Here is a 14964-nt window from a genome sequence, read left to right as displayed (position 1 = left end):
AGGCTTAAAATCTGACATTGAAAATGGCAGGGTGAGGAGAAACTATTGATCTTTTCTCATGTGAAAACAATGGTTGAATGTACATGCAGGAGCATTTTTACGAAGAATAATACAAATATTATCTGAAATGTTGTTTAAAAAAACGGGTCTAAAAGACACACAAACTCAAAAACCTTAATTACATGTAATTTAAATATACCTAGAGGCAAATAAAATGATTGTGTTCCAACGCCTGTCAGTACATAACTCTACATACTGTAATAATAAATTAGTGATGTTAATTACAATTTATATTCAAGAAATGTAACATTTTTTATCATTGATAAAAGACAAGCTTATCCATAAAGCTTTCACTCTGTGAAATTAATTATTCCATAGTGGTTCTTAAGAGCGCATAATGTATTGATGATACCCATTTATTTTTAATTACTATTTTTTTCAGTGTTGAGATTTATTTAATCGTTATGTATATTGTAAATTGAAGTAAAAATATGCAAACAACAGTAGAATGGATGCCGAGGGAAGATTCAATTCACGGGGAAGAAACAATAACAAATGTAAACATGTTTTTGGTTTTTACATTACGAAATGAAAAACAGCTTCAAATATGTTCCATTCATTTGTAAAAATGTGTTTTTATAAAAAAAATTTTTTATATAAATCACTTTAATCTGTAAATTAACAGGGTTTCTTTTTCCACGTTTTTCTTTTTTTCTCCTTAAATTACGACGTTTAAACATTGGCAAATTATCTCCGAAAAAATGCAACAGAAGTCCTCTCAACTTGCCCATAGCGCAGATCACTCTCCGTGGTGCTGAAAGCAGAAGGTTGTACAGTATACAGTACTTCTGGAGGTACTGTATTCTCTGTGGTCGAAGTTTATTTTACAACATCTGCCTTTAAAATGTCATTAGAAATCACTGCATAAGTGTGCATGCCAGTATATCAAAACATTTGTTGCCCTCTCGGTATAGGACTTTTAATCATTATTCACTATTATTTTGCACACACAAAAAAAGTGTAAATTTCTGGTCTACTGAATACCGTCTAAATGACGACTCTTTCTGCATGTAGTGAAAATGCGATTTCGTATGCATATTTATTAGATCGAAATGATCTTGATTGTCACTTTTAGTGAAATGGGTATCTCCTTTCTTCCTAATTGGCAGTTTATAATTGTGAAACAGAATCCGTCACAGCCACGTTTTAAGGGTTATCTTGTCACGACAACCACCATAAACGCCAAACACTACTTCATTTTTTCTGTTTCATTTTAATGTTCATGTTATTTGATCCATGAGTCTGAACGTTTTGCTTACTGTAGGTATTCCTAAAAAAACTTACACCAGCAGTATAGCACGCATTCTATAATAATGAACAATTGTTTTTCTACGTTACCTCTTTAAATTGTATAACTTTTTATTGGTCGAAGTAAATAACAGACATGAAAAGAACGCCTATTATAAAGCATTGGGAAAACCCATGCAGCAGTTCAAAATAAAATAGCATGTACTAAGTACATTTTTCTCTTGCTTTGTAGCTACCAGAGCCCAATAGTTGTACAAGCAGAAGAGATGCTCTGCCTTACGCGTCAGTGTTTGACTGCGCAGTCGCGGCTTCACTGGGCACTGAAAGTGAATGCCAAAAGAAGAGAAAAAATGGCTCTCGATAATTTCCTTTTTGCCCAGTGCATCTTATATTTTCTGGCTTTTCTCTTTGGCTTCATCGCTGTGGTGCCATTATCTGAAAACGGCGATGATTTCCAGGGGAAATGCCTTCTGTTTACACGAGGGATGTGGCAGAACGAGAACATCACCGTGGAAAAGCAAAGGTTTATTGTGGAGGAATGGGGACCCGAGTCGTCTTGCCGTTTCAGCACTTTCGTTGGGATAGTATCTCTCATTTTATCCGCAGTGCAGGCTTGCAGAATACTCTTCTACCTCTGCAAGGGTCATGATGAGTGAGTTTTTTAAAACAATCTTAGGAATTAATCTGTGCTTTATGTGCGCGTTAGTATTTATTACATTCGTGAGATACACTTTTTAAACTAAAAATGTAATTTTTCAGGCATATTGTTCTAATCCCAGTTTTATGGTGTACTAAAACACATCCGATCCGCCAGAAGCCTATGAATGGTGTCCCTGGAATAGAACGTCTAATTTTTCCTCTTGTATGGTCACAAAACCTCATTAGACGATTGAGGTGAACTTTTTTGGAATATGTTTGATCACTAAATAAATAAAATGTTGGCATCCTACCTCTCGTATTATCCTAAGGATGTAAAAACCCTACCCCACCCAGATTTAGCATTCTGGGATTACATTAAATATTAATATTGTAGCAGCAATTTGTGTTAAAAAAATTATAGGTAGAAAGAAAAAATACTGAATTAATTATGCAAGAAGGTGATGAAAGAGGCAGTTAGAGAGTTCTCTCTCATAATGACCAGTTTTGCATAGATTAGTCCCCCCCCCCTGCTGTATTGCATCAAACAGCACAGAAAACATGCAGTAGAGGCCTTTCATCTCAAATGATTACTGATATTCTAAAAGTGGGAAGAAAAACTTTTGTATTAAAAATGCTAAATCTTTAATTACTTTATTTCTAAATATACAAAATATGTAAATCTATATCTAAAACACACGCATGTACATGGAAAACACCAAGGATACTTTTTTCACAACCACATGAGTTGCTTAGAGGATTTTATATACAGTATATATATAGACAATAATGCATACACAGGGGTAATAGCTGTTGTTATTATTTCTTTTTAGTTCAACTGATAAAAGAACAAAACATTCCCATATAATATCGTGTAAAGAAAACAATATTTTTTTTCTGTTTTGAATTCAAGATGGCATAGCTTATCTTTCAGGTAAATCGATCAACTGAAAATCTAAGAGAATTATAATAGTCCTGAAATCCAGATTCATGAAGTGAGTCTTATGTAATGGAAAGCAATATTCCTCCTACACAATCCAGATCAAGAAAAAAAATCAAAAGATTTCAAGCCTCCTTTTCTCAAAGGCCATAGAAGCTCTGTTTTTCTAGTGATTTACATACCATCAATTTCTTCTCTTTAAAAGATGTTTGATGTTTTAACTAATTATGCCAGTACCTTCATCTTCCTTGCCATGTAACATTTGCCCAGAGAATGACAATTAGAGAGATTGCTGATGTTGTGCATATTTTTATGCGTGTCATATAACCTTGACTTTCTCTGTAATTACAGCTCCTTCTTTTATGCCTTCATAAATCTTCTGGTAAGCTCCTTTGTGGTTTTTGTAATCTTCGTTGCTAGTACAATAGTCAGCGTGGGATTTAATATGTGGTGTGATGCCATCACAGAAAATGGAAGTATGCCAAGCAGGTATGTAGTCCATCGTTGACTTTCACTTTCAAAAACTCTTGTTGTGAAACTGTTGAACACTTTTGACCACAGTTACATGGTAAACACAGCTGGATGGGTTGATTCTGCCATAACACAAGATTTTGAAAACAGATTTTTTTGTCTTTATTTCTGACATGCAAACATCGGGTGATTGTTATGCAACACCTTTTACTATAGTTTTGAACTGGCTGAAACTGTGGCTTGAATTGAATACATGGGGTGGCTGTATACTGTATGTAGTATATTGTTTGCAAACACCTCTGGGCAGATTATCTCTCTAGTCATTTTCTGTATCTCTATAAGTGATTAATTGATTCTCCCATTGTCACTCACATGCCCATGAGCCCTGTGCACTCTAGCTTTCAAGTAAAAAGGATGAATGCGGAGATATTCTTCTCAGAAAGATCTTCATAGTTGTCCTTTTTGAGAAGATTACTGAGTCATCTGAGTAGTCATTTTTAAATTCATATTTGAGTCAAAGATGCAATAATTGCATCAGTAATTGCATCTTTACAGTGAGATTAGCGGAGACTCTATGGTTGTGACCATCGGTGCTTATAAAAAGTACATAGAGTGAAAAAGTACAGTATCTGGTAGGTTGTTTTGGGCTGCCTTTCCATTGCAAAATAGGTGCTCCAGGGTTTTTGAAGAAAGCATTAGCTCAGAGTAACCCTTGTTGTTACTGTTGGTTTCTCGTAACAATAAACATCAGGATTCTGAAATAATTACATTTTTAGTAAAAAAGCTCAGGAACCTTCTCCATTAACATCTTTAATCTACTGTAAAATCCTTCTTTGTTAATAATTATAACTTTAATGTGCAATGTTGTTCAAAAATACTTTTGTCATATATTTACTTCATAAGGTATAGTTTTGTGCTTTGTGTAAAACAGATTAATTTAAAAAGGTACCCCTCTGTACTTAAGTGTGTCTTCAGATGTGTTCAGCATAATTGTTAATGTATACACCTTTCTCTTCGCCATCATTTTTTCACAGCTGTGAAGATCTGCAGGATACTGACCTGGAATTTGGTCTTGACAACTCCTCTTTTTATGACCAATTTGCTATTGCACAGGTAAGAGAACAAGGAGGAGCCTGGCAGGATGATGTAGTTTCAGTTGTTTTTTTGTGGACATTTTGCTTTGGTTTAACATCTTGATCAGACATTCATTGCTGCCAAGCTTAGGTGGGTACTACCACTAAATAAAATCAAGTTCTAAGCTGCTTGAAAATCACCCTTTAAGCTTTCACATATACTGTGAAAGAAATCTCTCAGGAGAAAATAACTCAGTCCTTGCACTTGAAGGCGAAGAGGTTTTACAACAATCCCTTGATTGTTCTTACAGTTTGGGCTATGGGCTGCCTGGCTGACGTGGCTGGGAATTACAGTCTTGGCATTCCTCAAAGTCTACCACAACTACCGGCAGGAGGACTTGCTGGACAGCCTGATTCATGAGAAGGAGTTGCTGCTGGGGAGATCATCCCGACGGGGCTCGGATGGAGATGAGAAAAGCGGGATGATCTAATCCCCCCATACCCTCCTGGAGATTGAGTTACTTATAAACTTCCTATCACTGTATGGGCGGGTGGTTGACATCTAGCTGAAACCATCTTGATGATTTAGTCTCTTATCCGCAAGCGGGAGTACTTTAAGATTCTTTATTTCCTAGTTCTTCTTAACCAGCTGTAGTTAATAAATCATCCAAGGACCTTGTGTAACATTGCTAAGCCTATACAGATGGTTACGAGATTTAAGTGAAAACATGTTATTGTTTCCTACAGCATGAATTGAATTATTTTTTAAAAAGATGGAGCAATTTTAAAATATGGAACAAATGGCTCACATGGATCACTAAGAGCAAAATTCACATTAATGGGGCAAATTATATAATTTTGTATTGGATAATTTAGGGAAAACACAATTTTCCCATTATTTTTTGAACACCATATTTAAAGAAAACTATAAAATCATTGAGTCATTGTACAGTATGTAATACTATAGTTGCTTCCACATTAGGCAAATTAACCAGATTTCTAAATTACGTTGTAAACAGGTATTTTACAAATAAGTCCACCTCTTTCCTGCAAGCGCTGTGGTAGTGAAAGTTTGTAATCCACAAAACTCCTTAAAACACTTTCATGGTTGGTTAAGCCTTAAGAGCAATATACCCCACTCTCTATATTAAGGGAGCCAAGTATTTTGCATGCTGCAGTAAGATGTGGTGTGTGCTTTGGCAGTGTCACTTGTATGATAAAACATTTGTGTTGAGAACTTTGTTAAGGATGTGATAGAAATTGTATGAAAATATTTTGAATGATCTCCTTGCATCTCTAGCATTCTTTAGTTTTGAGTATTATCAAAAGTTTCTTAATGTTTTAAGGCTCATATCCTAGAAAGTAGCATGACTAAATAGCATTTTTTCCTAACGCTGCTCTGTCAGCACAATCCCATTTGGTTGTGACTGCATTGTTTTCGCTTTGAACCCTTGTCTCTCAGCATGGTGGCGATTTCTGTAGCACTCATCAGTAACGTGTATTCAATGGTTTCAATGGATAAGTCACTTGGTGATGCTTTTCAGCCTGTCCAGGAAACCTGTTGCTAAATGTGTGGAATGCAATTTGGCTCTTTCTTAAGAAGGTTTGAAATACGCTGAGATAATTTATTGTAGGTTTAGCCTTGGCTTACTAAGTATAGATTATTTTTTTGATTTAAATATATACAGTACTATAGATATGCAGGTACTTCCCTGGAATGTCCAATTAACAACACTTAAATTAGTGTATTTGTAGCCTTTTGGCTTTGGACAGAAAACGTTTAAGACCTTTAAGCACTTGCTCATCTTTTCAGTAACCATATGTCGATAGCTTATGAAATACAGTGTACTGTACATGTACCCAAGAATTTCAGCAGAGGGCATTGTGCTTAAAAGTTCTAACTTACCATGACATGGATAAAGAATCTTTAAAACTTTACCACGTCGAAGCCCAGCAAGCAAGATGGGCCAAACAAACATTTCTTGTTTATTATTTGTATCGGTTATGTTTCTAAGAAGTTTCTTATATTTTGATTATCCCATAACAAAACGGGGGCTTCTGTACAATATATTTTGCATAAATCTTGCCATTTCTGATTTCTCAAAGGATTCTACAGTAATGATCTCGATTTATATTACAAGAATTATTATGCAATTTATTTTGTGGCACAAGCATAATTTAAATACATGCTCATGAATGATACTCAAATATTTAATAATATTCTAGGGAAGTGCTCCTGACAGTGTCAGCTACAGTATACTTTTTTTCCTCCTTTTTGTGATTTTTTGGTTCATCTTGAGTCCAGGTCAATGCACTGAGATGCACCTGATCTTGTAATTAACTTTTACCTACTGTTCAACTTCCTTGGGTTAGCTTGACCTCATTCGTATCCATCCAGTGCTAAAACTTTCCATTAATTTCCGGTACAGCACCTTAGAATGCAATTTACAGAAAATACACAGTGCCTGCATTTTTTCTTGGCTTTTCTTGTATCATCCAATGGGACATTCCTCAGGCACCAAACTTCAATCACAATTATCCTTTTCTCCCACTGTGTTGACCAAGTTTTGAAGTGAGATATACAAGAGACATTTCCTCAATGTGTTTCTAACTTTTTTATTTGAAAACAAAAAAGGACAAAGAAACAATATAAAGACACTTCTTTTAAAAGTGGCTAAGTACAGAATACAATGTCAGTAAAATACAAAAGGTATACAATTTAAAGGACAGGTATGTGAACTTGGTAAAGATATTTTTGTTGCTAGAAAATCCTAACTGTTCAGCTCAAGTTTTAGCTCTGAAATATTCATTATCAATGTCAATAAGCAATGTATTCTAATGGACAGCTATTGCATTGTATTGCTTCAAATTCTTAAGTGTAAGGCTTCCAAATAAACTATCCTTACATATATACAGTGTATAAAGTTTTACCTAAAACGTGGTATGGAAAGAAAAATTATTAGAAATTGTTTTGTCTTCTTATTGTTCTCAAAATAAAAGCATTGACAAATTTAAAATTTTATGTCTTTTTGTAGCTGTTTTGTTGTCTTTTATTAGTAGGCTTTAAAAACAAAGATTTTGCACATTAGAAAACCATTATTAAATGTTTTACATGAAAGTTAATGAATAACAAATGATCTGTAAATATATAGAGGGTATAAATACAAAAGGGACCCACAGCTCACATGAAGATAAAGTTGGAAAACTGTTTCATTACATCAATACTTATTGTGTCTTTTACTCTCACTTAAACATCTACTTTTAAGAAAAGTCTGTAGTCTAATATGTGTTTTAAATCACATATCACATATATTTCTAAAGTGCAAGATTTTATTCAAGAATGAAGTTTATATTGCTTACAAATAATAATGTTCAAACCAGAGTACAAAAGAATAATTTAAAAATGAGAAAACTTAACAGAAACTTCAACAAACTGTAAAAGTATGTTATGCTTATATTACAGCATTAATAGAATTGTAGCATCTTTGTTTTTGGAAAAGCTATTCACTTTTGACTGCAGCTTTACCAACTTTACCAGCCAAATCTCAGCAGCTCAGAAGGTAAGCAAAACTTGGCCTGGCTAGCACTGAGATTCAAGACCTCTAATGGAAACTAGACCAATGTTTTTTCTTCAGACAACATCAGTGCAACCTTTCAAAGTAGTATGAAAAGGAACCATCTGGTCTAAGCAGATAATGAAGAAAACTATGTCTGAAAAACTTAAAACTGAAAAGGTTCAGCTAACGTTTCTGAAAAGTACCATTTTGGCTACTCATGTACTGTATAAGAGGTTTTGGGAGTCACCAAAAATGTTCTTAATAAAATTCTCTTGTAACATACAGTACAGTACCTCCTTTGAGGGAAACTGATATTTAAAAATAACGTGAGCTAAAGCTATTACCCACAACCATGTCTGCTTTTAAGAAAATAGTCCAAAGAATGTTATGAAGCCTGGTCAAAAGATGAAATTTTACCTTGAGATTCAAATTCAAATTAGAGTAACTATGGTACTATGTAAATTGATAAAATTGGTCCATTTTTGACATTCGCTAAATTCTACCTTATGCTGGAGCTTTGTGCTTGATACAGCTTTAAGAATGTCTTTGGTTATGAAAATGAAGGCTGATTTGGTCCAAGAAGGCAGTATTTTCTTGTCTGAAACCTTCAAATTGAATAGATGATACAATGTAAAATTACTCAGTGTGGATCAACATTCAGCTTTCCCAAAAACATTTCACATTTGTGCTTGTCACTGTTTTGTAATTAATATACCATGATTGAAATATTTTACACATGATGTAACTTGCTATTTAAAGTCTAAATGATTGGGTTTAGCTTTAATAAAACAGCAGGCTTTCATTCTTAACTGTATTTCTTAAACGTTTTTGAATAAACAACTGCTTGACATATCTCTGTTTAGAATTTTCCATTTGGTGAAGGTTAATAGCAACATCATCTTAAATTAAGACTCCTGCAAACAGAGAGTTCAATTATTAATAATTAATAATCAAGACCGTGGAATGTATCCAAAAACCTACCCATTTTGATGGTAAATTCAGTGATGTGAGGCCGTGGTAGTTTTGGAAAAACATCTCATAATATATTAAAATAAAAAGATAATGAATTTAACAATTTCTTGTCTGAAATTCCTTCTATGTGGAATTTGCTCTCCCCATTCAAAGTCTTCCTACATTTTCTACCACACTCCTAAATTATTAAGTATATCTAAATTATCCCCTGTCTGAGTGTGTAGTAAATGTGTCTGTGAGCCCTGTGATTTGTATCCTGCCCAGGGTGTAGCATGCCTTTCGTTCATTGTCTACCAAACTAAAGTTCAAACTCCCCTCAATCAAATTTTTTATTTTTTTTTAAATAAAAGTTATTTTTGAAAATGGAAGGATAGATGAATTGATGGTTACCAGATTTGATAGATTGCCAAGGACACAATTATCAGGTGTCTGCATATGCTTAAACTATGTTGCTAGTTTTCATATGCTGAAAACTTTGAAATGTGTCCCAAGTCACTCATCCAACTGCTTGCTCAGAGAAAAGGTCGAGTCTTTTGCCCAAATCATTGCTTGTGCATGTCTCAGACATGTCACCAGCTGACAGTGAGCAGGATTCTCCAAGAGGCCAGGTGCACCACCAGCAAAACAACAGCCCTTGTGACCTGCTGGGCTCCTGCAAGCTTGCAGTCAGAGTGAGATGTGCTTCTCCTCCCATGAGTCCTAACTATCCAGTAAGGCACAGTGAAGTGTAATAACAGGTGAATTGCTCTGACAGGTGTGTCACAGGAGTCTGTTTATAGGATCCTCAAGTTCAACAAGCAATACAGAATTTATCAGAATGTCAAGTCTTAAATGAACTAGAAGTTCTAAACTAAGCAGCTATATATAAATATATAATAAAATAATTGATGATAACCAACCATAAAGAAAAAGGTGATTTGTTAATGTTTACCTTGGTATTTCTATTTTCTTTTACAAGGACTAAGCATATTCATATTACTCTATAATTACTTCTAATCATAACATTTATTTACTAAATCTGATCACAAGCCTCTTCATTCAGAGATATTCCTGTTTATGTTCATGTCTATACACACCCCAAATCCTGAATAATGTGAAAGACCTCTGTATAAACCTTGTAGAAGTAGATATTAAATGTATGTATCCATGTATTATAGAATGAAATGTGAATTAGCTGCCCCAGTTTCACAAAGCTCAAAAACAGAATCATCTAAATAGGCTTTGAATTATTATTTGCATACTGTGTAGCTGCCAAAGACAGCTGCTATTACCCTAGAGTATATGGGGCTCATCAGCAGGACACGGATAACTAATATACAGTACAGTATGTATATATACTGCAACATAAAATATCACGAAAATGAACATAACGGAATCTGGGCATATATTCACTCTTTAATGATACTCTTCTGAAAAACATTAATTAAGATGAAAATAAGGCATGATGTAATTTAGTGAGCTTTTATTGGTGTTATTTGTCCGGCTGAGGAGAATGGTAACTACAGTATCAGCGAGGACAGGTTTGTCAGAACCCCACCCCCTTTTAATGAGGAATGAGCCAAGGAGCTGCAAGAGCAAAGAGGACGAAGATAGTGTACAGTATGTCCTTCTCCTGAACTTGCCTTTTTATACTCCATAAAGTGAAACTTAAATGTACTCTTTAAATCATGAGGATTTTTTTCAACATCACCTTACTCTATATTGTCAACCCTGTTGACATATTGTAAACCTACAATAGCTAACATCAAACTGGTAGCTACAAAATATTTGCATTTCTACCAAAGTAACTATTTAAGGTTGGGACTATACACTTTTACAAGGTACTCAAATAATGTCCACCTTATAAGGTGGTATAAAAACGATCCAAACTGCAGACTTGCAGTATAAATTAAGTGACTTTCAGCCACGTCACTTGCTGAAGACATCCTTTCACTGAAGTGCTGGATAAAGGACACGGAAGACCTCCCTTTTGTTTAAATATTTTTCTCGGTCATTGCATTGTCAGCCAGATCCAACAGCTCCACAACACCTGCTTCATCTGAACGAAGCAAACACTTAACATAGATTCCAGTTCTTCACACACTTTGAGGTGCCTCCTTTTGTCAGTGCAGTACATAACAGCTCCAAGGATGGACAGCAAAATAAACAGACAGGTCAGCAGGGCATAATGAGGTCTGTTTGTAGAGTTGTTATACACTGAAATACAAAATAGTAATTTTGAGAATATACCATGTCCCATTTAACTGTGTATTAGAACCTTTACGTTTTTTTATGAACTGTAGATGATCTATCACTATTGATTGACACTATTATTGTCATGCATCACTATTTTTGTTTGATTTAAATTTAATGTGGTAAAATCAGAAATCCCTTGATCAATGACAGATGATTCAAATTCATTGTCCAGATTGGTCCACTCAGAGATTTATGTAGTTTCTCTCCAGCATGCTCAGTTCTGTCTGCTGCTATGATCAACACAGTCTAATACAGTGCCTCAAAAAAGTATTCACACCCTTGACCCTCTGATCCAAAGCCAGAAAATAGATGGCTGTAAAGCCACCAAACTTGCTTGCTCTGGGCTGGGCAGCAGAAGACACTCTGGTAATTCAGGAAGAGTAGTCGAGTTGAACTGTACTGAGATGAGAGAAGTACAGGAGCAGTTGTGAGTTAGCAGTTGCTGAAGTTTTCTAAAAGTGAATGTACTGTATGAAGAAGGACACCACATGGAATCTCCAAGCGAAGAAGAAATATAAGCTACTTCTGCTGGTGGAAGCTTGGATAAAGCAAAGAGTTGTAGGCGAACACCACACCATGTGGATGGCAGCAGAAGGGTGGGCGGCTATGGGAAGCTTGTTGCTGCAGCAGCCTGGGCTGCAATCAGGGCAAAGGCACCAGGGACAGCGAGGCCAGGGCCAGGAGCCCTGGCCCAATGCAGACAGACTCCATGCACTTGCACACTTGGTCTCCTTTGGGAATAGAGAAAAGGAGCATTGGAAGAGAGGGTGGAGTGAGTGGGGAAAGCAGTAGAGAGAGGTGGAAAGTGGTTGTGGCTGTTCTTCAGGAGTTCCACTGAAGGTTAATGACACCAGGATATCTAACAGAAATCAGCAGATGATGGCAGGTTCTGGGAGCTATTTGTTTTCTGGGTAAAATTTGAGGTTGAAGAGCTGCTGGTTTGAGAAAAGATGAGAAAGCAATGTCCATCTTGGCTTGGAGGAGAAGAATACAACAAAGGTAAGTTCTTTGCAGATCTGGGTGTGAGAGATGTCTGTCTCTGAAGAGACTGATTGCACAGTGCTAGAAAAGATACACACAAATTTGTGGACAGACAGTAAGTATTTATATAGGAGAGCAGAAGTACAATATGCAGTTTGGCCTCCTACCAAACTTGTGTTTCATAACACCATGTTTTACATCAGTCCGTTAACAGTACCTCTGCTGATAAGAAAATATGGTTGTGGAATGTTACAGTATATTAGTATATAAGACCTGTCTTATATGTCCTATAGTATATCATACAGGACAGTGAAGCTTGAAAAGACTGATTGGAAGATGAGATGATGCAAAATACCTGAAAACAGGCTCCAGACCTAAAACTAGGACAAAACTTCACATTTCATCAAGACAATGACATCAATGACCCAAATCACAAGACCAGAGCTGCACTAGAGTGGCTTCAGACTGAGAAAGTAAATGTCCTTGAAAGGGCAATCAAAGACCTAACTTGAATCCTTTTGCGAATTTGTGAAAGGACTTGTGCTGCCCATAAGCAGCGTGAGAGAGCATGAGCAAATCTGCCAAGAAGAATGGACAAAGATTGCACCAAGCCAGTGTTTAAAGTTGGTAGACACCTACCCAATAAGAACAGCAAATTGCAATTGCTGTTAAAGGTGCTCCCACCAAATATGGGTCTGAATACCTTTGCAATCAACATATTTTTTTTCTCGTTAGTTTTTTATTGACATTTACTGTATCTTACCCTTAGAAGTATTCAGTCTAACCATGCAGTTTTTGAGAAAAAAATAAAATAAAAAATGTGTATGCATAATTTTGTAATTTCACAAAATGGGACACCATAGAAAGGGTCTAAATACTTCAACAAGGCACTGTACATTATGTTCTAATTGTTCACTGTGCCAATATTTGCAGGCAACATTTGAATGTTTGATCGTAATTTGCATGTCATGGACTTCTAGAAGTTTGATTTAATGGTCTTTTTAAAGAACTTCATTCTTGTATTGTTATATTGACAGTACACTGATATACTGACAAAAAACACCACAGAAAATAATTTTCATGTAGCAAGACAACTTGCCATGTATTTTCAGAGTGGGCATGTACATGGGATGATTAACAGTAATGCAATGTAAGTAACATGAAAGTGCAAGAGACCCATTACACTTTTCCAGGTAGGCGGGGGATGGATATGTGCGTAGGGGAGCTGTGGGAAGGATTAACATAAAAAGCTGTCATTTGTTATGGAATAAAAATAGCATGCCGTTAAAGTGGGGCCCATATGCAAACACCAAGAGATCCACAGAAAACAGAAGATGAATGTTTCCCATGAGAATGAGCAACAAATGAAAACCCACACATTTCAATGGTTGAAATGGGAGTGCTGGAATTAAATTACAATATTCCAGTACAATATGTGGTCATTTTATTAGAAACACATTTGCTGACTTTATTTCTAGGGGGCTTATCATATCTTATCCTGGTTTTATTAGGCTTTAGAGGCAGGTATTACAGTTATCAATTCAACATTTGTTTTTATTTTAGTGTTTTTATAATGAGCTCATCAAGTTGATAAATAATGATCTTTAAAGTAGAATTTTTGTGTATTTTAGAGGGCTGTAGACGCATATTAGTTTGATATTACCACTGGCACTGGACTGTAAAAAAAACGTTACCTATTATTTTTTGTCATTTTTGTATATCATTTGGTCTGTAATAATTAAGCACAGATAAAATTGCTCAATTTAAAAAATGCATTTAGATACAAATAAGCAAGGTGTGTGTATATTATTTTGTGTTAATATAATAATAATTTAAACATGCAAAAAAGCAATTTCTCCATATTTAAAAGTGTTTTAATAAAAATAAAAGTATGTGCTGTAAATTTGAGTAAAAAAGAAAGCTTTTAAAAAACAGTTAGAATCTTGAGAGATGTGCTTCATATGTTCTTGGTGCACTATGTATCAATTTCCAATACAATGATAAGAAGTACAAAAACACTAATACATGCCATAATCAATGCTGATAAAATCAGGTTTCTCATTGAAAAAGAAAAACAGATTGTTTTTTCAAAATCTTACAAATTTTAGTAAATTTGAGCCCTTTTCATTTAAAAGTATAGAACAATGTCAATTACATGTATCTTTGACAGCTGTTATTGATGAAGATGAGTGACACACAGCTGACTGCATGCTGTCTACAAAGGATGTTTTCAGCTTCTAATTTCACTTACCTAGTAAACAATCATAGTAAGGAATGTCTGAAAATAAGATGAAAGTCACTTTAATGTTTGCAAGACCCCATAACATGAAATTGAAGGCATGTCAATTGTTTTAATTTTAAAGCTTAAATCTTTACAAAAGAGAGGGAACTGTCTGGTTCATCTAGCACGTTTAGGTTGTAGTGGTTGTAGTGGTTAAATGAGGTTTGCATTTCACACACCCAGTTCTTAAACAAAGCCAGAGTACAGTATCATCTTAAACAGCATGGCTGAGTTGCATGTTCTAGGACTCCAACAACATCAAACAATAGAATTGTCTCTTTAAAATAGTGTGTACAGAAAGATGCAGAGACAGATTATTGTTGTAATAAAAAGAGCATCTCATATTCTGCAGAGTATTTGCATTTGTAATTGCACAAACACATTTTATATGTATTTAATTTCCTCTGAAATGGTTGCTTTAAATCTCAAACTATATTTCTTAGGGGGATTCTAGTTTTTGTTCACTCAGTGTTTCTTAATTGAACTAATTATTTTCGTGCATATTTAATC

The 14964-nt window shown here is 35.1% G+C and overlaps 2 protein-coding genes across 3 annotated transcripts in view; one reads left to right on the top strand and one right to left on the bottom strand.

Moving 5' to 3' along the window:
• Positions 1 to 1528: 1528 nt before the first annotated feature.
• Positions 1529 to 7445, top strand: LOC148653488 (transmembrane protein 179-like). Its single transcript, XM_088648548.1, has 4 exons — positions 1529 to 1960; positions 3236 to 3373; positions 4390 to 4468; positions 4740 to 7445. The coding sequence occupies exons 1-4, from the start codon at positions 1575 to 1577 to the stop codon at positions 4917 to 4919; spliced, it is 783 nt and encodes a 260-aa protein (XP_088504674.1). The 5' UTR covers positions 1529 to 1574; the 3' UTR covers positions 4920 to 7445.
• The window catches only part of c10h14orf180 (chromosome 10 C14orf180 homolog), a 29809-nt gene continuing 21873 nt past the window's right edge, over positions 7029 to 14964 (bottom strand). For both annotated transcript variants that reach the window (XM_088648547.1, XM_088648545.1), the window contains one exon: positions 7029 to 11153. In XM_088648547.1, the coding sequence (XP_088504673.1) occupies positions 10948 to 11153 (206 nt within the window). In that variant the 3' untranslated portion in view covers positions 7029 to 10947. The remainder of the gene's footprint in view (positions 11154 to 14964) is intronic.

Source organism: Lepisosteus platostomus, chromosome 10, assembly GCF_059453375.1.
Source record: "Lepisosteus platostomus isolate fLepPlt1 chromosome 10, fLepPlt1.hap1, whole genome shotgun sequence".
NCBI classification, from domain to species: Eukaryota; Metazoa; Chordata; class Actinopteri; order Semionotiformes; family Lepisosteidae; genus Lepisosteus; species Lepisosteus platostomus.
This window is presented reverse-complemented; position numbering and strand designations above follow the sequence as displayed.